Below are 19,908 nucleotides of genomic sequence, written 5' to 3'. Positions count from 1 at the left end.
CTTTTCTTGGTTAACAAACATACATCCCTGCACATCCAGGCAATTCTTCAGTTGCAGGTGGAGCAATATTCTGACATCTCTAATTGGCATGAAATATTTAAAACTTGTTTATTTAGATTTTTGAAACAAAATCCACCTTTTAAAAATTTATTTACAAACATTTAACTTGCCATAGGCTTATACATTAGATTATATGGTTATTCTTTTTGCCTCCCCTCACGCTCAAGCATGTGTCACCTCATAACTGAGATACACCACTGGGAATGGAGAGGGTCCAATGGCCAACATTACATTTAAAACAACTTCATTACCCAAGTCCTGAGCTGCATTTCTCACTCACTCTTCTAGTCCTTAGGACTAGAGGCTTCAGTGTACTCCCCAAACCAGATACAACTTCAACTTACCATAAATACCCCACATCCCAAAGCTGAAAGGGATGTCTGGGTGGGACTGAAGCAGGCTGTGGCCTAGACTGGTATAATGAATTTGTTTAAAAAAAAAAAACCACCAAAAAACCTTTATGCAGGTAGCTAAAGTGTCCTGGAAAACTTCCTATAAAAAATAGGAGCAGAAAATCAAGGTGGGGTTATACCAAACCCCAATCCCAGAACTTGTTCATTCAATTATATGCTGAACCTGAAAAAAAGACATTAAAGGTGAGGTGTTTCTTTTCCTTTGTTGATGCCATGCGCAGTCCTGTTTTATGTCTTTTTTTTTTTCTGAACTGGTGGCATCTAAGGTATGAAAATCTATTAGCTTAATAATGAGCATAGGTCTGAAGGCCTCACTGCTCATATCAGTGTTTAAATAAAAAAAAAAACCCCAAAACCTTTTTTTTTTGAAAGAACAAGAACCTGAAACTACATAATACTGAAATTGTAAACAAAGATTCATGATTGGTACCATAAAATGTATCCTCAAGGAAACATTTTACGCACATTTCAAAAAATCATTCCATTTTAAGATACCTCAAATTCTTATTAAAGCCAGACATGCAAATTAATACAGGGCTTCTGCTGAAGGCCTCAAAGTATCTTTTTTTTTCTTTTCTTTTAGGTTTTTTTGAAAATTTAAACTTTTACAACTTCTACTTGCAGAGACAGATGTTGTCAGTCCACTGATACTGAAAACACTGAAAGATGACTAAGGCAATGGGTGGTACTGGCAGGTGTGGGATGGGGCCAGGGAAAAACTGCAGTTTGGGGGAGCTTTTCTGCATAGCTGGTTTAAAAATAACTCTTTCCCCTCTCCTCCCTTCCTATCATTTATCTCTGAATTTAGAAAGATTATCAATAAATAAGTGTAACTTCTAAATCATGAATCTTTGCTTATCTTTACAAACACACACAAAAAATCATCTTATTAAAGAAAATCATTTTTCTAAACAGCTAATTTTGTCTCAAAACAAACTTTTTTCTTTGAGACCTACATGGAACATATAAATAAAAAGGCAGTGTTTTCATGTAAAATAAAAGTACATAAATAAATACTAAAAAAAATTAAAATTTCATCTTATTCTGTATAAAAACATATAAAAAAAAGAAAAGAAAATCGAATCCTTCAGTCAAGTCACATTCCCGAATGTCTTCTTTCCTTTCATGGTTCTTAGGAAAGAAAAAGATATCAAGTTTTGTGGTGAGACACACACCATGTGTTCACTTAAAAGCATCTGGAATGTGCGCTATCTGTGACTGCATACTGGTAGGTGGGCTTGATATGCCTTCTGACCAGTCGGAGATGTTGGAATGTGGAGAGGAGCTAGACCACTGGTCAGGTGACTCTGGGGATGGGGTCAAGAAAGGATGATCAGGAACTTGAAGCTGGTGACTGGGGGTGTTGTCCATGGGGGAAGAGTAACTGTGTTGAGATGGTGGTGTCAAGAACTGAGTAGTGGTCATGGGCTGAGAAAGAGAAGATGGCAGGGTTGTTGGCAGGATCTGGGTCTCCTGTGGCAGAATGGTGTGCACAGCCATGCTACTGCTCCCCAGCTGTTGTACATCTTGTTGGTTCAACTCGCTGCCAAGGAAACTCTGGCCAATGTGGCCTGTCGTGGAGCTTGTGTTGTGCTGCTGCTGCTGTTGCTGCTGCAAATTTTGCTGCTGCTGCTGCAAGTTTTGCTGTGCTTGCAAGTTTTGCTGTGGCTGCATCTGCTGCAACTGTTGGGCCTGCATCATGTGGGGCTGGGTAGCCAGCCGTGTGTTAGGCATACCCTGGTAACTCATCATCTGGGACAGGGTAGTCGAGGAAAGGCCATTGTGGAGTGGCCCTAAGATGTTGTGCTGGAGGCTCTGGGCAGGTGGATTCAGAGGTCCAGCTGGGATGTTCCCTCTCAGTGGATTATACTGATTTTGGACCATCCCATTCTGGAGTCGTGAAAGCCACTCACATTGCCCATTCAGGCTGGCTGTTCCGCCGACTGCGAAATTCATAGATCCGCTAGTCATTACTGAGCTGGGACTAGAAGCAACAGGAAGGTGAGACAGGCGAGGCGGCACGGCATCAAAACCCAAGCGGTTGGCACTGCCCAGTGCAGCCATCTCCTGCTTCCCAGCCATGTTCAGGTGATTGATGCTTAGATGGGCATCAGGCATACCAGGTAAGTGGTTCAGGGGCATGGATGGGGACTGCTGGAAGGGGGAAGTCATTAGTGGTGGAGAAGCCACATCTGACAGGTAGCCATGGGGTGACTCAAGAGAGTCAACAGGGGACAGAACACTGGAACTGTCCAAGAGGCAGCCCTTCCCATCTTGAGACTTTTTCCTACGGGCCTTGATGTCTTTGGCATCCTTGCCATTACAACTGAGTCCCTTGGTGCTGGGTTTCCGGGCCTTCTTGCCCTGGACAGCTGGCTTCAGGTTGCCAATGTAACTGTTAGGGGAGCAGAGTGGAGGAGACAAGGTGGGTGCCCCCAGTGGCCCATTGTGCAGGGGTGGGCTGCGCACCAAATTGTATTCATCCAGAAGCCGCACAATGTCATGGTGCATCCGCTCTTGAGCAATATCGCGAGGCAGTCGATCCATGTGATCGGTTATGTCCCGGTTTGCAAAATGGTCCAGCAGAACTTTGGCAGTCTCATAACTCCCTTCTCTGGCTGCGAGGAACAGAGGCGTTTCTTCCTGAAGGAAGAGGCACAGAACAAACAAGTGTTTAGGAGAAAGTCAGCAGAGGTTTCTTCAGTACCCTAGCTGAATTTAAACTGTCATCCGGAATGGTTTGCAATTATGAGCCCTGGGAAGGGACCTTAAAGTTCACAGAGTCCAACCTCTTCATTTTACAAATGAATAAACTCGTCTCTAGAGAGTGGAAGTGATAAGTAGATGTCAGAGGCAAATTTGAACCCGGGTTCAAATCCAGTTTTCTCTCCACTACACCACCCTGTCTACACTTCCTATTACATTCGGTAGCTTTTGAGTCTAACATGACAGTCTGCTTTCCATTTTATCCAAAGTGAATGTTTTAGCCCAGGAGAGGTCTCTCCATCATCCTGTGTGACATATGAACTCATGGAAGACAAACTAATTTCAATATTAGCTATATCATAATTAGGCAGGAATTTGAAATGATTTAAAGCAAACACTGATGCATCCTAAAACCAAGCTTAATTACTTGGCATCTTGGATGAAGATTCATATTATTACATCTAGATCCATTCTCCAGAAGGGACAACAGACCAAACAGGGTAAAGCTGGACCAACAGGCTCCCATTTCCTCATGTGCACAAGGGAGCTAACAGTGTTGCTTTTCCCTGCAGTCACTGGGCTATTGGGTTGAGAGGACCAGATGAGAAAGAAGACATTCTACCCTCTCACAGTGGTAGGGAACCACATGTTTACTCAAAACTTAAAACTTGGTCAGAACTCAGAGGTTCGCAGGATTTAGAACCGGAAGGATCTTGGAGGCCAACAGTACAATCCCTTTATTTTACAGATGTGAAAACAGGCCAAGATGACTTTCATATGGACACACCTCCAAGTCCTTTGACTCTAAATCCAGCGCCCTTTCCCCACTGCTGCCTCCCTTGCACCTCCTCATGAAACTGGATCAAATTAGACTTTTGTTAGCATTTTTCACCATCATTTTCCTTATCTTTTCTGTTATGGTTCAGACTGAAATGACTTTGGGACAAGTCCTTATCCTGTCCTTATCTGTTTACCTTTAGTTACTTAAACTTATGTATATTCTTTATATAGTACATATTATATAAAGAATATATCCTTCACATAATTTACTCTGTGTGCGTGCGTGTGTATGTATGTATTCCTTAAAGTTTGCTTAAGTGCTTTTCCTAATTCATCTCCACAGTAAACCTGTGAATTAAGTGCCTCAGATATTATCATCCTCATTTTATAGATACAGAAACTGAGGCTCGGAGGTCAAGTGACTTGCCTGTGGTCCCATGGCTAGCTAATAGCAGTCAAGATTCAAATCTAGATCCTTGTGATTCTGTATCTAGTGCCTTTTCCATGTGTTACATGTCTTCTAGCTCTGGGATCTGGTAAACTTAACTTTTAAAATAGCAATGCCTCTCTCCCACCCCACCCCCCACCCCCACCACCCTTCCTGAGTTGTTGCTGTGCATGGAACCATGCAGTCTCCTGTATACCTTGTTGTTCTGCATATCCTTATTTGCTCCATTTTTCAGCAGTACAACAGCAGCATCAACATTATTTACTGCAGCAGCCCAGTGCAGGGCAGACTTGCCTAGGGGACAAGAAGGTTAAAACATATTTAATCAACTGTTAAGGAACAAGAAACGTTCTTCCCATCTCACCCCCATGGCTCTCTTCTTACTACCACTAGCCAGCTTCCATCCCCCAGGGCCTACCCAGATCATCAACTGCATTGACATCTGCATGGGAGTTGATCAGGTCCTCCAGCATGCCCTCCACTGCCAAGCGGGCAGCCAGGATCAGTGGGGTGGTCCCATCATGCATTCGAGCATCCAGATCTGTAGCTCTATTCCGGATCAGGATCTAGGCAACAAGAGAAAATGAGAATTTAAGAATCAAGGAGGTGACAAGGAGGAACACAACTGCTGAGACATGCATCAAAAGACCAGGTGCCTGGCCAAAGTGGAACGCTGTGTTAGCCACATAGCAGGCCTGAAATATATTCTGAGCTTAAGTGAATGAGGAAGAATGGTGAATTCTAAAAAAGGAAATAGATAGGGCCTTCTGATATATGGGTAGTATGTACATGACTTAAAAAGTATCCTCTAATCAACACCCCCCCCCCCATCCAAAATCCCCTTTCAGGGGCCAAGATTCTTATACTACAGGAAGTGATCATATGTAATAAGGAAATCTCCCTGGAGAAGGCACACAGTGATATCTTCTGAGTGATCCGAAATGCCTGATACCAGAACCTCTAGAGCTGTTGCTGCTTCTTTCTAAGGTGCGTGGAGTAGATAATGACTAAAATCCCTTCCAGCTCTAATGCCTATGATCTTTTCCTGAGAAGAGATTCTGACATAGAAGAGAGGACAGGAAGGGGGAAAATAGCCACAGAGGAGTGGCTGATAGCCCTGAGATTTCTTCAGTTACATCACGTTTGGCCAAGCATGACCCTTACTACAGGGTCAACAACCTATTGAAGTCTGAGCATCCCCAGGCCTAAAGGCTATAATAGGTAGTGAGTACCTATTGTGTGTGGGCTTTTATACTGCCTACAGTAGCATGGAGGAGATATGAAATTGGGGGGGGGGGGGCGGCGCAGGGAGAAGGGACAAATTAAAAGGGAAAAAGGAAGAAAAACAGTCATGAACAAAGACTGTAAATGATCCTGGCCTTCAGGTAGGTCCCAAGCAACACAAGCAGGGATATGTAAATCAATCTTATTTTAGATGCATTAGGAAAGTTCATCATACAGAATAGCATTTTGTAGTAAATCATCATTTCCTATTTTGTCATTTCATAAATCCAGCCATCCACTAACTGCATGGCCTTGATGACTGCATGGCTTCACTCCTCTTACTCAATTTCCGCATCTGTAAAATGAGGTTAGACTAAATGACCTCTAGAGGTCCTTCCAAATATAATGATTCTAAATCCATGTTTTCACACATATTGAGGTTTGCTTCATGATCCTGGTAGGCCAGGCAGGGAAAGAAGATTCCTCCTCCTTAAGAGAAAATTGCCTTTCACCAACTCCTGTAGAGTCCCTCCACACAGGACAGGTACTCAAAAACAGAAATATATTATCATTGTGGGGGTTCCTCTGTCTCACATTCATTCACTGCACAGGACAAAGAAACTGCCACAGTAAACCCACCTCATGGCCACAGGGAATACCTCTGGCCTAAAGACAGAAGGGAGGGGCCACCACAAGAGAACAAGAGTGGCTGGGTGTGGATGTTGCTGGCTTGGTGAGAAGAACCAAGAAGAGACAAAGTGCAGTGTTCTCAGGGCTCCCAGTGACACCAAGGTGCCAGATCGTAGAGAAGAGCTTGAGGCTCTCCCCCCTCCCTCTGATTTCCCAGTAAACTCTCTTCTGAGGAGACTACTTGGGAGGGACCATAATTACCCTCCTTGACATCATCTCATAAACTAAGGATGTCCCCAAATGCCTCTTGCCTCCCCTAGTAACCTGCTATGGCCCCACCATCCAAAGATTTATCTAACCCCGTCTTTAAAGCCCAAAACACCTTTGGGGAGAACAAATTCCTCAAGTTTACATCCTAATGTGTGAAGCATGAGAATGCCCCCACTTTCTGTCTAGTTCTAGTACACAAGGTTTAGTGTTCATTTTCCATCCCTCTTGAACCATTCACACCACACTTGGAACACATGCCCATCTCACACCTCTCAGAAACCTTTGTTCCCTTCAAAACTCTGCTCAAGTGACACTTTCTGCATAGTACCCATCCCATAGCAGGAGCTTAGAAAATGCTTGCTGATACCTTCTTAGCCTCTATCCAGAACTAATAATTTTCAGCTAAGTTCTTTGGGGGTTTATGAGAAACTGTCACACAAATCCCACGGCCCCAACCAGCCTTGGTCCCAAAAGTTCAGGAAAGAAAGAAGATGAATGCTTCAGAGCACCTGGCAATCACCTACCTGGAAGACCCCCTGAGCATCAGCAGACACAGCTGCATGGAGAGGAGTCCGGCCCATGTTGTCTTGAATATTGGCATCTGCACTGGCCTCCAGCAGACGTTTGGCTGCATCTGAACGGGAGTAGCGAGCAGCCAGATGAAGGGCTGTCTCCCCAGTTCGGTCTGTTTGGTTGTGCAGGCTAGCTCCCTGGTAGATGAAGTCCGAAATGACAGCTGGCGCATCCTCCTCCTCTTCACTGTTGCCTGTCTCTAGGCCCCCTCCACTACATGAAGCAATCATCAAGGGGGTGAAACCATCTATGGGAGAGGAAGGTGATGTCCATTTAGTCTCATATTGCTATAGTTTTTACTTTCCAAAGAGACAAACTAGAACTCTCTTTTTCCATCCAAATTTTATCTGAGGGTGGAGCTTAACAAAAAGAACTCTTGGATTGTCAGTTCAGTCACTGACCCCCACTGTCTCATTTCATTTAATATCTGCACTTCTATCCACCAAAAAGCCCATATGGAATAAGGTTTTTTAAACTCTATGATTAAGAGAATGCTCTGGCAGCTTGGGTAAAATATAGTTTCTAGAGACAAGAACATTTAAATATCCCATGTGCTACTCAAAACTTGAAATTGGTGAATTGTCCTAAAGAGAAAGCTGGGGATGGGGGTGGACCACACACACTTTTGTGTTGGGAGTCTTGAGAAGTTTCCCACAACCTTTTCTGAACTTGAAATCCAACGGAACTGAAAAGGGTTTTTCCTCCCCATTCAACAGAGCAAGCGTTCAGAATGTTGATCACACCATGTTGCTATTGACCTTCTGCATGTGGCGGAGGAATGGGGGTGGGAATTAGAACATGCCAGAGAAGATGTTAATGGATTTTGGGAAAGGACAGTGCCAGGAGCTGTTTATATAAATAGATCTACAAGCTATGCTGAAGTAGAGAAAGCATGAGGAGCCTTAGGGAGGGTCTCCTTACCAGGACCTCTGACGTTGACATCCATGCAGTCAGCATCAATCTCGCCCTGTGGTGGGGTGGGAGCCATCGAGGGGATCCGAAGGTCAGCAGCATCGAGATGCTGCTGAGTCCACTGCCGGTGATCTGTCTGATCATCCATGTCTGGCAGCATGACTTGGTCTTCAAACTGGGGAAGGAAGGGAAGAGGGAGGTGGGGGTGGGGGTGGGTAGAGAAATCAGGCTTCAGGTGCTTCAGGAAGAAGGCTTCAATTAAGCTATATCCAAATACTAGAAACTCCCAGGAATCAGGAGCCAACTTATAAAGGCCTTTCATTGACCCTATCTCCAGCTGGCAGGCAGCAGAGCTCACCCTGAATTTCTTGGTCTCCAGGTCTTCATCTCCCCATTCATTCTGGTTGTCATCCATTAAGGCACCGTCTGAGGCATTCTTCAGGGGTCTTTGGAAAGGGTAGAGGGAAGGATAAGAGTGAAGTATGCTCACTGAGAGAGTCTGGGAACATTTCACAAGACTCCTCCCCAGCTCTTTCCCCTCTGGACCCCATCTACAACTGCTCAATACACTGAATGGCCACTGCTCTCACAGAACATAATCCACCATGCAAGAAACGGAAAAGGGAAGTTTCCCTGGGGAAAGATCTTCCCACTGCGCAGAACACCACAGTTAAAGAGGACAGTGCCTGTTCCCAACACACACCCCTCAGACCTCCGCCCACTTTTCCTGGAGTCAGATGGGTTAAAATCTCCGCTGCGTGACTTACTTCAATCCCACTGAATCCTCGCCTAAAGGCTCCCGCCGTTTCTTCTTGCTGGACTCGGTCACTTTGAAGCCCTCAGGGAACCACAGCTGGCCATGTTCCCTGCGCCGTTTTCTTGACACCAGCACACCGAAGCCAATGAAGGCCAGCAGCGCCAAAGCAGCCACCACCACATACATAGGATACAACTTTGGGTTCTCCGGGGATTCCACTGTCTTACCTACAAGGGGACAGGGCAAGAGGACACACCGGAACATTGAGCTACATATCAAGTCAAGGACCGGAGTAGTCAGATGGAGTGAAATTAGTTCATAAAAGGTAACTCACTAGCTCTATATCATTCTCCCCCAAAATAAGGTCATTTTATACATGATTAATCAGAATTGCAAAATATCACTAAATTCTCTCCTGCACTAGCCCACTGTATCTGGAGACAGCTTTTACTTTTTTCTCCTTTAAGAAAAAGGATTAGCAAACTTCAAATCAGTGCACTTGCATTGAGCTGTTAAGACAAAGGATTTAGGGGGGATTTTCAAGATACAAACTTCAACTCCTCACATGACACCGATCAATTCTTGGTTTTTTTTTTTTTTAAAGCTGTAATGATTTTGAAATAATACCCAACAAAGGGAAAAAAGGCCTGGGGAGGGGGAGGGGGAGTGAAATGTAGAGCGTGGATGAGGATAGAAAAACAGATATCCCAGTTACTTACTATGACTTACCAATAAACTTACTTCTCCAAAGATGTACCATTCTTAACAGCTGGCACCATTGGTACCATGAGGTGTCTCCCTTGTACTCTGTACAGGTCTAGAAAATCTTTTCCAGACTACAGAACAGTGTAAGTGGGACACCCCTCAAACTAGCTGGCAAAGATGATTTAGTCCCAGTCTTTGGAGAAATTAAGACGGATTTAACCCTTACTGTCTTCCTTTCTCCCAATCCTCCCCCCACCCCCCAAAAAAGATAAAAATAATTCAAGGTTTTTAAGAAGGAAAATAAGCCACATATAGATCTGGGAACTGGCTAATGAGTGAACTAGGCAGGAAATCTAAAGGGAAGAATGGTGTTAGAGTAGGAGAATTCTAGTCTCCATCCAAGTGAACAAGGCTATATATACCCTAGGATTTGATGGGCTTACTTACTCTGTACAGCTTCAATTTTGTAGGGAATGTTAAGGTTCCCCATCGAAGCCAAGGCCCCCAGGAAGGCTGCCACATCTGTTGCACTCTGAAAACACTGGGAGGACGACTGGATACATTGGCGGTTGTCAATTTCCAGATACACAATTGACCTGTATGGATGGGGAATGGGGAGAAACAGGAATGATGACTGGATACAAGTGAGAGAATTGGCAGAATTCTCTCATTTCTTCTCCCCCAACCCCTTGCTTGGCAGTCCACATTCCAGAGGAAATCAATTCCTTTTAACCCTTCTGAACAGACAGGGTAGAAAATGTCTTCAGCCTAGAGAACTTTGTCACTAAGAAGCTTGGCAGTTCCTGAACAAAGCAACATTTGATGCTACATTAACCCTGTCCTTCAGTGGAACTGGGACTGAGAATGGTGATGGACTCAAGAAGGCAAGGCCTAGCAACTTCCCCACCTCCCAAAAAAGAACTACTGCCCCTCAGAGATGTATAGATCTGCCCTACTTATCAAAGTAGTTTCATATACCCTAGCTCATGTGATATTCATTAATAGTCCCGTTAGGGAAAGATGGAGAAACTGATGCACAGTCAGTATGCTTTCAAAAGTATGAAGTTTATATGGAAGCATTATTAAGATAATGTGATTGAATGATGATTAAGCCTGATCCTCCCAAAAAGAGATGAGAATGTATCTCCCTCCCTTCTTTGCAAAGTGGGGAGGGGAAGAGAAACAGTGCATGTACTGTCAGCCTTGACTGACGTGTTGATGGGTTTTACTGAACTGCTTTTCTCCTTCTTCCTTTTATTCTTTGTAACATGGGATAAGGGCGGGGTAAAAGGATATGTCGAGAAATGGAAATGCTAGAAAAACAAAGATAAAAGATGATGAACTCAGGGCCCCAGAAAACCACTGGACTCACCCTCGGATGTCCATCTGGTCCAGCTCCCTCCGCTGCCTCCCTCCAACTCGGGAGTAAAGAGAAGTCTTCATGGTATTGAAGACAGCGCCTGGCATGTCAGCCCAGCTCTCTGCAGACCTCTTGATGTGGTGCTTTTTCAGCTCCTCCGCATTGCCATAGTAAGGGTAGATCATGTACTCCCCCTTAGGATTCTTTTTGAAGACCACGTTGGTGTGCAACACTCGGCTGAGCTCCCGAAGGAAGTGGAAAGAGTTGTTCTTCAGGTTTTCTGGGAGCATGAGCACCACGACCACCAGGGTCCCATCCGCCAGCTTCTCGGGCATGTTGTCAGCACAGTCCAAACCATCCCACTCACACTCTGCGTTGTTGCAACCCTGGTCACAGTGGCCATCGCTGAAGTGGTCCTTACAGTATTGGTCATACAGGGGGCTAGAGGGAGAGGAAGACATGGTCATCTCCTAGCCACGGATTCCTCCACTGTATCTTGAAATGAACTACAGCTTGGCCACTTAGAACCATCTACCAGGGTCCCCTTTGGAACAGTCTCCAAATCTATTCCCTGAACACACCAGAGAAACATTCTCAACTGTAAGGTTTTGCTCATGCTATTCCCCCAACAGAAAAACTGACCCCTTGCCCCAATTCCTCCCCTTCCCATCCTCTGGAAGGGAATATGGGGGGACAGAACTCAGGCTTTTCCTAACCACTAAAACCCAGCAAAACACAAATATATGTGGCTGTTTCTGCGGACCAGCATGAAGGCCTTCTGAATCTCATAAGGCAAGAAAAAGTAGAAGGAAAGAAAAAGCAGGGCAAGGGGACTCACTTGCACTGGACCTCTACTTTCTGGCAATCAAAGCCATCGAACAGGCAGCCAGCATTGTTGCACTGGCTGTCACAGCTGCCATCGTTGAAATACTTCCAGCATTGCAGGGACTGAGTGCAATTCTTCCAGGGGTCGTTGAAGTTAAGGGAACAGTCTCCGCCGTCCCAGCCGCAAGCATGGTTATTACACTTGCCATCACAGATCTTATTACCAGTGTCCTTCCTGCACTCAGGGATCTCACATTTCTCCTCAAATTCAGGTGGGGTGATGTCTCTCCCCACCCCACCCAAGAAACTGTAGTCCAGGATGTGGCACAAAAGCCCATTGAAGTTGGCAGGGCAGTGGCACTGGTAGAAGGGGCTCTCAGGGATGAACTCGCACGTTCCCTGGTTGTAGCAGGGGTTGGAGAGGCACGGGCTGCTCACTGGGTACTGGCACTCAGGGCCCGTAAAGGCTCCCATACACAAGCACTTCGAGCTCTTCTGGCCAGAGACACAGGTGCCCCCGTTCCTGCAGTGCAGGCTACCGCAGGTACGGGAATCATTCTCACACGTGGCACCTTCAAAGCCCTGAGGAGAGTTTAGAGAGTTTTTAGTATCTCTTCCTCCTCAGACTCATATTCCATGATTCAGTGTAACCCTAGAGGATTCTGGAAGGAGGGTTCAGTGAAACACACAGGATTGGTCACCTCCAGGTCATCAGACAGTATGGAGGCTTTATCTTTAATTTCCCCTCTCCCTTCTACTCCTTTCTGCCAACCCTCCCTGTATCCCCACAAAATCACATCACCACGTACAGAGGGGCAGTTGCAGATGAAGCCACGTCCGGTGTTGGTTGCCACAGCACAGGTCCCACCATTCTTGCAAGGCTTGCCCTTACAGCCATCAACAACTGAATCACAGCGGCGCCCTGGGTTGGAGATAGGCAGTATGTAAAAGTGAGGAAGGTCAGCCCTTCATTCATTCTGCCCATCTCCCTACCACTTCTTCCCCCCACCCAGTCCCTAAAACAGCTTCCCTTCTCCTGTTCCCCTCCCGCCTACCTGTGTATCCCTGCCGACATTCGCACTTGAAGTCATTGACACGCTGTACACAGTTCTGAGTGCCATGGGGATCACAAGGGTTAGAGAGACATTCATTGACATCCCCTTCACAGCGCTCTCCAACAAAACCAGGAGGGCAGTTACAACTGTAGCCTCCAACTTGGTCAACACACTTGCCACTATTGAAACATTTCGGCCCCCGGGTAAGGGGATCGATGAAGGGATTGCAGTCATCCACGTTGATCTCACAGTGCACACCTGCCAACAACCACACAGGGAAGAGGAAAGTGTGTAGCCAGTCCCCAACGCCATAGACAACACAGAGGTAGCAAATTCCTCAGACATCATCCAGTCTAATTTTTTTTTCCATTTAATAAATGAGAAATAGGAAGGCCAGAGCGGGGAGAAATGACTTGTCTGGGGTCATTCAGATGCTTATTGGCATAGCCAAGACTGGAATCTGGGTCTCCAGACTCCCTGAATGCAGTGCTCCTTCCACTACATAACATATCGAAAGACAGGGTCAGGAGGTGGGATGGATGTTACTTGAGGGGGCTAGGATTACTAAAAGCCAACGTAAGTCATTTGGGTTTAACCTAAGCATGGCCACTGGGGACAGTGAAAAGCCCTAAAGAAATAAAACTATGTGAAAACATACTGAATTCGGGAGAGAGTGGTAGTAGACATAGATGTGTGAAAATTGGCAAGAGTTCAAAACAGGCTGCTAGCTCTGAGGTGATCACCTCCTCCACCAAGACTTCCTTTATTCTCTGACTCTCTACATGGCTGGAAGCATTTCCTACCCCCTTCAATTTCTCACAGAGAATACATGGCTTTCATCTTTACCCTTCTGCACTCTTGCATGTTCTCTATTTGCATTTCCTCTGAACAGTCCCAAGGTCTTTCACCTGGTAAAGATAGCTCCCTTACCCTGAGTCCCTCTAGGACACGAGCACTTGTATGTATTGATCAGATCGATGCATGTGCCACCATTCTGGCAAGGATGGGACAAACATTCATTGATCTCCTCAGAGCAGTTCACTCCATGGTAGCCGGCGACACACTGAAAAGGAAGAGGAGAAAGGGGAAAACATCACAGCCTGGCCCTGAATGGACTCACCTGCCTCAGGAGGCCTAAACATTAGATACAGAATGTTGCAGTCCTGGCCCCCATTTCCTCAGCCCCTGCAACATTCAAGGGCAAAACCAGAATGGGCTTTAAGACTCGGGGGATTGGGGGTGACTCTTCCTAAGAGGGTATCTACACTAGCCCTGCTTCTGCCCAGAAGCCTTCCCTCACCACCATACCACCTTGTTCAGCACTCACAACCAACAGTGAGGAATTCAGAGCAAAATGAACACCCTAGCCTGTATTTTTCTGTAAGGGCGTCATGTGTGCCAGTGTTTTCTCCTTCCTACAGTATGGGACATAATTCTACCACTACCCTGCCCCACCACCTTTCCCTGCCTTCTCCCAAACCTACTTTACAAAATACCCACTTCCCTCAGGAAAATCACCAATTTGGCTTCTAGATCCTGAAAAAAATCACATTATCCTCAAAGTAGCCTGCATCCCACTTTTTTCTCAGGCTGACTTAGAATGTCATCCCCTAACTCCTAGTATCTATCTATTTTGGGGGCCAACTCAAGAACTTAGCCTTCTCTATCAATTTTCTTGCCACCTTCTTCAAATTAGTGCCAGAGTCACATAGGTTGGGTGTAGTTCTACTCTCTCTTAGACTGGTCTCTCTCTGTTCTGTGTGCAAGAGCTGTTTCTACACTCACACACTCTAATGCCTCCTTGTGGCATGGAGATCCAGGGGTTTCAAAGGCTGTTTCAGCAGAGAACAAGCTCTGGTAGGGTCTGATTGCCGAGCCAAAATGGTTTCAAGTACACAACCAAACAAGAGGTATGCTATCCAAAGTCCAACCTAAGTATGGAGATCTAGAAACTGGCTGCTAGGTGATAAATTTTTGAGCCAGGGTGACCTCACATAAATGTAAAACTCCCCTTAATCATATATAGCAGTAATGGCAGTAGAAAAAAGTGGCAAAAATATGAAGAATTGCCCAGTGTGAACCTTCCTAATGACACTTTGAGTTCCTCAAAGCCTGGCACCACACATATGACCAGCACAGGGCTGCAGACACATAAGCCCTCATTAGACTTAGGGCCATCCCACCAGTCAAGAAGGCACTCGCTTTAGAGGACAATCCAGTCGATAATGGCATTGCCAAGTGCCCATGGGAGTGTGTTTGTTGTGTCTTTCTGGGAAGTGCCAGTCCCTTGTGTTCCTACTCACCTCACACGAATAGCCTCCCAGATAGTCCGTACAGGTAGCTCCATTCTGGCAGGGATTGGGAGAGCACTCATCTACCTGCTCCTCACAGTAGCTCCCTGTATAGCCTGGCTGGCAGCGGCAGTAGTGGGTGTTACCAGTGTCCATGCAGAGCCCAGAGTTCTGGCACAGGTGGGCCACATCAGTATCTACAGGGAACAGGAAAGAGGGCTCAGCCTGTGGTGATAATCAAGGGACTGGCTACTAGGAGATGGATTTTCTTTCTTTTTTTTTAGCCACAGTGACCCACGAAAGAACTAAAAAATATATAATACTTTTAGTCCCATGAAGCCCCCTTTTGATTTCTACAATGATAGGAGGTGGTTTATGGATAAGAAACAGCATTCTTTTAAGAACTCTGCACAAGGATAAGACCATGCCCTCTGTCCCCTTAGCACTATGTGCTAATTAGGAAGCAGTCATGACATAAGCTGTGCTATATGGGTCCAGCAGCCTGAGCAATGGCTGGTTTCTGGAGTCCCCATAGGCAAATGCCTGGATTGTTTGTATGCCAAAAAACCGAGGGAGGTGGCTCCTGGATGTACAAACAGCATGGGCCTGCACTGAAACCTGTTATGATCCTTCCATTACCTTCCCTGTTTGCCCACCAATGGGAGGAGCTGCTCACCTTGCTGCTTGGCAGCCACCTCACAGGACACACTGGGTACATCACAGTAGAGGCCAGTCCAGCCCCTGACGCACTCACAGCGGTACAGATTGTTGGTCTGCCAGCACGTCCCGCCATTCTTACAGGGTGATGAGTCGCACCAGCGTACCAGGTTCTAGGGAAGGGAATTGGCAAATCAAATCCTTCTGTTAGGTCCAAAAGAACAATGGGGACTTAGTCTGTTAATTTCTCGGACAATTTATAGATAGACCTTGTTTTATATACAGGTTTTCTTTCTAAAGGTACACTAGTTACAACTGAAATTGTGTTTCATCTTAACACCTAAATGGAGATCTGCACTAGCTTGTCTTGTAAGGTGAAAAATCCTTTTGTCAAATCCACCATCACTCCTTAGATGATGTCTTCACTGTCCCAGAAATAAGCCATGCCCACTTTCCACTTTCCTGCCTATAATAGTGATTCTCTCTTTACCTGGAACACACCTCTCCTCCCTACTTTCTTCTGCCCAGCCAAATCCTATCCACTGATCCTTGGAATTTTAATTCAAATCATCCTTCTTGATAAATTCTCTGTCCTTCAAGTGTCACCCTTTTCTCTCAAGGTTGAGGGCAGGGATTTCTTTGTGCTTTTTTTTTTTTTGAGAATCTTAGAATCCGAAGAGCTAGAGGAGGCCTCTCCAAGATCATCTAGTGACCAGCTTCTTCATGGAACAAGATGAGGAAAGTGAAGCCCAGAGAGAAGGGACTCTCCCCCAAGGTCACAAAGCTATTCCATGGCAAAAACTCGGGTCTCTGAACTGAAGTCCAAGGCTCTCTCCACTCTACCTCACTGCTTTCCCACCATGCCTCTTAGTGACTAATGAGATGGGTTTTCATACATTAGGTTTTGCTTAAAACAGAGTACAAGCCCCTAAAGTATAAAGGAGCTCAAGACCTCTTCTATCTGACCAACATGATATAGAAGCATGGTTTATGTCAACAGTCACCTGGCAATTGAGGCCTGTGTACCCTTGAGGACAGGTACACTTGTAGGTGCCGTAGCTGTCCTGGCAGGTACCCCCATGTAGGCAAGGGCGTGAGTCGCATTCATTTATGTCATGTTGACAGTAGCTGCCTGTGAAGCCTGGTGGGCAGAGGCAGGTGAAGGTGTTGATGCCATCCACACAGGTGCCCCCATTAAAGCAGGAGCTGAAAGGCAGAAGGAGTATAAGTACCAGTTATAATCACAATAATGAATATCACACTGTGCTCCAAACCAGCTAATCCCATGGCCATCTGCAAAAACATCTCAGTGTAGAGTCAAACCTGCTCTTCAAGCACTAGATACTGCCCCCCCAAAAAAGTCCTTGAAGCAAGCATATTTTCTTTCTCTTTTTAGTTTGAGATGTTATGGCACATTTAATTCTTTATCATTATCATTTCTGATTGTTAAGCATTCGTTTTCTTTGTTCCTCCCACCTCCTCTATCTACTAAGAAAATAAAATACAGAACCCTTATATCACATAAGCAGAAATTTTTAAAATCCCACATTGGTCACATGCAAAAATTTGTTTCTTATTCTGCATATTGGTCTATCATCTTTCTGATATGAAGTGGGCAGCATTAATCTTCATCAGTTCTCTGGAATCAATGTTGATCATTGGGTTAATCAGCTTTTAAGTCTTTCAAAATTATTCATCTTCACAAAACTGACATTAAAATACTGATTTTGCTCTTCTAGAGCGCTCATTTCATTTGGGTTTCTCTAAGTGTCTAAGAAGCTGAAATTTTCCTCATTTATGATAATAGCAGTTAGCATTTATATCTGTGCCAAGCACTTTGTAAATATCTCACTTGATCCCCTGTGAGGTAGCTATTATGATCGCCATTTTACAGTTGAGGAAACAGGAGGAGGTTAGTTAAGTGCCTTGCCCAGGGTCCATATTTGAATTCAGGTCTTCCTGACTCCAGTCCCAATATTCTATCCACAGCGCCACCTGGCTGATTCTCTCTACATTATATTTCTTATAACAATAGTATTCCAAAGCAAGTACATTTCCCAAAACACTTTCGTGTATGTCTTTGTTCATCAAGTAATAAAAAAAATCATAACAATTCTACGACTTTGGGAGATCATCCAATCTAAGCCTCTTCATTTTAGACATAGGGGTAGTCAAGTCCTAAAGAGTGAAAGAAGCCATTTGCTGAAAGGTCAGGTGGACCTTAAAGCTGTCAAGAGTCGGAGGTAGGGTAAGTCAGTCCAATGCTTTTCTGACTCATCCTCACATTTGTTATAATGCACTTTCATATTCATTATTTCAATGGATGCTCACCACATCCCTGTGACATAGGCAGAGTATTTATTTATATTCTCCATTTTACTGATGAAGATAGATATTGGGGGACTGAGGTGAAATCATTTGCCCAAAGTCTCAAAGCACATAAATTAGTGACAGAACTGAGTCCAGGAGAAGACCAGAAAATCTCTTCACTCTCCTCCACCCAGTGTTGCTTCTGGGACAAAAACATCCCTATTTATATAAGTAACATTTACAAAGCACTTTCCCCACAATTTACATAGAAGTGAGCTAACTAGATGGGACATTTTAGAGATCTCTGCCTCCTGTACATAATTTCTCACCTCTCGGTGCAATCTGGAGTGTTGTTCTCACAGTGGATTCCACTGAAGCCAGATGGACATGTACAGGTATAACTGTTGACACAGTCGGTACAATTGGCCCCATTCTTACATGGGTTGCTGGCACACTCGTTGATGTCCTCCTCGCACTGGGGACCACGGAAGCCGGGCAGGCAGTCACAGAAGGCGGTATTGATACCATCCGAGCAGGCACCACCATTGTGACAAGGATCTAAGAGGTCACACAGCAACAGTCAATCGCAGATCAACAACCATGAGAGGTTGTTTCAAATCACCAATTAAAATAATCCTAAGCTTTCTGCACCCCACAAAGGGGCAAAGACAAGACTAAATGGGTCAAAGGTTGGCAAGGCTAAAGGAAGACAGGCACACTAACACATCATTGGTAGTCCAATGAATCGATCCACTTATTCTGAAAAATAATGTGGAACTATGCAGAAAAAGTCACTAAGTTATTCATTCCCCTTGACCCAGAGATCCAACCACTGCGGTCCTCCAAGGAGGTCAAAAGCAGAAAGGTCTTATGAAGCCAAAACATTCAGAGAAGCATTTTTTGTGGTAGCAAAAAAAGAGATAAAAAGGACGTACCTGTCAATTGGGAATGACTGTACAAATTACAGTTGATGAGGCAATTTAAAATATATAGAAAGACTTATGTGAAATGAGAACATATGTATGTCCATTAACTAAAACTGCAGAAAGGCAGTTGAATTCTAAAGTAATTTTAATGAATGCTCTCTGTCTCAGAAAACTAATAATGAAACACATTTTCTCTTTCAATAGAGATATATGCGGGAAACTACAACATGGAATGTGGTATACAGAGTGTCCCTAAAGTCTGGACACATAGGCAAAAATGCATATTTTCAAGAAATGAAATGAATGAAATTTTCAACAACATTTTATGTAATTGGAACATTAACAAATAACATCTTCAATATGATTTCCATCATTTGTGATGCAAAGGTTGATGCACTTTGCAAGATTCATGTGAACTCAATGCAATAACTCCACATTGCTGTCAATTTTGGCACATTCATTCTTTACGTGTTTAATCAAGTATGTTGCATCTTGGATTTTCATTGAATACACCTTCTCCTTTAGCATACCGCAGAAAAAGAAGTCAAGGGGGCTAAGGTCTGTTAATATTCCAAATATTTCAAAATATGCATTTTTTCCTATGTGTCCAGACTTTAGGGACAACCTGTATACCACATTCCATGTTGTAGTCTCCCACATATATCCCTACTGAAAGAGGAAATGTGTTTCATTATTAGTTTTCTGAGATACCCTGTATAATCTCTAGCATGGTCACCAATGTGTCTGATGGTTTTGGCTAAATGTTTTAAATTCAAATGAGGGGAGAAGAAGGGTTAAAGGCAACTGACTATTATGTAAAAACAAAAGGCCTCATTAAAACTTATTTCTAAAATCAGTGCAGTGGGCTGATACTAGAACCTAAGTGATCCATGATCCTATTGACAAGTAAACATTAATTCTACCATACCTCCCTGGGGTCTTAACTACTCCTCAACACCAGGAGTGCCCTGTTGGGGAAGCCGCCATGGCAATGATCTAGATGGTC

At 44.6% G+C, this 19,908-nt stretch overlaps 1 protein-coding gene across 1 annotated transcript in view; it reads right to left on the bottom strand.

Moving 5' to 3' along the window:
• Positions 1-472: 472 nt before the first annotated feature.
• Positions 473-19,908, bottom strand: part of NOTCH1 (notch receptor 1) — a 73,402-nt gene continuing 53,966 nt past the window's right edge. The window contains exons 18-34 of the mRNA XM_036749531.1: positions 18,306-18,534; positions 16,671-16,872; positions 15,686-15,839; positions 15,022-15,206; positions 13,649-13,781; positions 12,719-12,976; positions 12,473-12,585; positions 11,677-12,245; positions 10,851-11,279; positions 9,926-10,074; positions 8,784-9,000; positions 8,375-8,462; positions 8,026-8,191; positions 7,056-7,351; positions 4,826-4,973; positions 4,604-4,701; positions 473-3,116 (exon numbers count right to left, since the gene is read on the bottom strand). Of these exons, the coding sequence (XP_036605426.1) occupies positions 1,656-3,116; positions 4,604-4,701; positions 4,826-4,973; positions 7,056-7,351; positions 8,026-8,191; positions 8,375-8,462; positions 8,784-9,000; positions 9,926-10,074; positions 10,851-11,279; positions 11,677-12,245; positions 12,473-12,585; positions 12,719-12,976; positions 13,649-13,781; positions 15,022-15,206; positions 15,686-15,839; positions 16,671-16,872; positions 18,306-18,534 (4,895 nt within the window). The 3' untranslated portion in view covers positions 473-1,655. The remainder of the gene's footprint in view (positions 3,117-4,603; positions 4,702-4,825; positions 4,974-7,055; positions 7,352-8,025; positions 8,192-8,374; positions 8,463-8,783; positions 9,001-9,925; positions 10,075-10,850; positions 11,280-11,676; positions 12,246-12,472; positions 12,586-12,718; positions 12,977-13,648; positions 13,782-15,021; positions 15,207-15,685; positions 15,840-16,670; positions 16,873-18,305; positions 18,535-19,908) is intronic.

The sequence above is a fragment of the Trichosurus vulpecula genome, chromosome 3 (genome assembly GCF_011100635.1).
Source record: "Trichosurus vulpecula isolate mTriVul1 chromosome 3, mTriVul1.pri, whole genome shotgun sequence".
Lineage (NCBI taxonomy): Eukaryota > Metazoa > Chordata > Mammalia > Diprotodontia > Phalangeridae > Trichosurus > Trichosurus vulpecula.
Note: the sequence above shows the minus strand (reverse complement) of the source record. Positions and strands in the feature narration are given on the sequence as shown.